Source organism: Lottia gigantea, assembly GCF_000327385.1.
Source record: "Lottia gigantea unplaced genomic scaffold LOTGIsca_66, whole genome shotgun sequence".
NCBI classification, from domain to species: Eukaryota; Metazoa; Mollusca; class Gastropoda; family Lottiidae; genus Lottia; species Lottia gigantea.
The window spans coordinates 1,726,612-1,728,998 of NW_008710245.1; the positions used below are offsets into that span (position 1 = coordinate 1,726,612).

The 2,387-nt window shown below is 34.6% G+C and overlaps 2 protein-coding genes across 2 annotated transcripts in view; both read left to right on the plus strand.

Moving 5' to 3' along the window:
* LOTGIDRAFT_167452 (hypothetical protein) overlaps positions 1–188 on the plus strand; it is a gene marked incomplete at both ends in the record, with an annotated part of 3,523 nt that extends 3,335 nt beyond the window's left edge. The window contains one exon of the mRNA XM_009064928.1: positions 139–188. Within this exon, the coding sequence (XP_009063176.1) occupies positions 139–188 (50 nt within the window). The remainder of the gene's footprint in view (positions 1–138) is intronic.
* A 1,601-nt stretch (positions 189–1,789) lies between these two features.
* The window catches only part of LOTGIDRAFT_167453 (hypothetical protein), a gene marked incomplete at both ends in the record, with an annotated part of 13,360 nt that continues 12,762 nt past the window's right edge, over positions 1,790–2,387 (plus strand). Inside the window, one exon of the mRNA XM_009064929.1 lies at positions 1,790–1,802. Within this exon, the coding sequence (XP_009063177.1) occupies positions 1,790–1,802 (13 nt within the window). The remainder of the gene's footprint in view (positions 1,803–2,387) is intronic.

Here is a 2,387-nt window from a genome sequence, read left to right on the forward strand (position 1 = left end):
AAAAACCAAGCAATATGTGGAAGCGTGTTGATTGGTCAATTTGAAAATCACGTGATTCGGAAGTGTTGAAGAGAGTCTTTTATCCATTTGGGTGGTTGTTCTTATCTTATGTTAAGTCATGTTTTCTCTATTTTTCAGCGATTCCCACTGGTACAATAGACCCACAATGTAATTTACTTGGTTTATAGAATTAAATCTACCAGTAACCAGTTATCATGTTACCAAACCGAAAATGAAAAGAAATGATTAGCATGTTTACTACCTGAAATGGTAACATAATATATAAACTGATCGAATTGGAAAACCAATGAGTTCCCTTTTCATGTGGTCTTATCATCGACAATAATAATGATAATAAAACAACTTGGAACATGACTTCTTTATCTTTACATAGGCTAAACCTCTTTACAATCCCTTTCCCTTTCACTTTTATCTGAAAATCATACATTTTTAATTTGATTTTGATTGACGTCCATTCATTGATAGAAATCAGCCTAGCTTGTAGTATTTCTTGACACCCTATTCTCTGACCACAAAGGAACAATTCTCTTATTGATAGGTATGTAGATCAGATAGGAAGAGTGAAGAAAAATAAAAGTATAGAACTTCAATATGGAGGCTGGTAACGGCCAAGTACCATTTTCTTGAATCGCAAACTCTTGGCTAAGGCTGGAAGATAAACCGAGCTGGCAAGAAAAGGACCAGAACACAAGGAAAATAGAGCGAGAATTCGAGAATTATTTTCCCCAACGTTTCACATTAAATCTGCATGCCTTCTCTCATGAGTGGAGAGAAGAAAATTATAGCCACTAATGGCTTCCACAGTTTCATGCTGTTGTATTGTGTGTCAAGATGCTAATCAACAATAACAATTCACCTGTACATTCCACAGGAATTTTCTTTATTCATGATGCTTCATTCCATAATTTATGCGTCAGATCCCTGCGGTGTGAATCATAATTATTCGTAAACACTTAAAAAAATCACCCCATTCATAATAAAATCAGTAGATCTGTCACACGATTTATACAATATTTTATTAATCATACATATTTATGGTGGCTGAAATTGGCCATCTTCGCATTTCTGTTCTGTTCTGTTCTGTTACTAAAATGCTTATACTTACTCTCAATCTGATTAAATAACTAATTCGTTATTTCTATGTCTTCATTGTAATCTAACAAGTTTTCTACGGCTTTAATGACGTTATATATAAACCAATCAAAGCGTGTCATGTAGGTCCCGTTTCAATTGTGGGATCGCAAAGCTCAACAAGGTTCAGTCGTAGCGTTTTGTGACGTCACTAATAGCTAAGATCTAACATTTTGTTTTAGTGGAATTGCAGGAAAGACAGACGTCTAATTGAAAATTGGAATATGCAAATTGATGATATCAGCGTCCCCGATATACATAATTTAAAAAAAAAAGAACTCTTTACAATTCCTTTAATTTTAAAAATAAATCTTATCTTAGTGATGTTCCATTAAATTAAAAAATTCAGTCCTCTGACCTAACTGATCCCACGAAGCACCGTTTTGTGCTAAGCAACATAAAAGAGTTAGTTGTACTTTATACTCCTTTTCAATTTCCAATTGTCAAGTGATCTTATAACTTGTAACTTAGGAACCAAGATGGATAACCAAAGAAAAAACTAAGCTTGGTGTATTGTCATTAAAAATTTAGCAAAGAAGCGAAGCTTTAATTTGCTATCGCTTAGCTTCGCTATATCAAGACAAATCTGTCAACGCTAGTTTGTTTCGTCTGTCTCTGCTTGATTGCAAAGACCAAAATGAAGCAAAGCAGTAAGACCACATCCTGCTCCTTCGCCTATCTTGAAAATGGACTTGCGAAGGTGAAACTTCGCTTCATAGCTGAGCTTTAAAGCCTGCTACGCTCGAGAGAAGAAAAAATATGCGCTTCGCTGCTTCGCTTAGCGGAGTATAAACCGGCCTTTAAGATCTTAAAGAACGAAGGTTAATCATACCCAATATCAAAGTAACAAATGACGCGCCCATAGAGACTTGTATAATGAACTATAGATAATCAAATAAATTATTAAATGAAGTATTCATTAATGTACTTTATATCAAATAAATGCGTTGTTAATACGATAGACAGGTTTAAACTTCAGACATATTTATCTGTATGGTGCGGATAATTTCAACCACGTAAAACGACCTTTCCTAAACGTACTCATTTATCATTAAAAAGTCTCGTTCACGTGTTTATATTTACAAAACAAAATGTCAACATTTAATAGTGCAACGTTAACAAGTGCAACCTTGTGTGAATATCACACAACATAATTCAATATTTATCATCCCGTTGCAAACGGTCTACTAGGAAAGTTCCGCTAGAGCCTTGCATACAGACTCAGCGTTACGGAA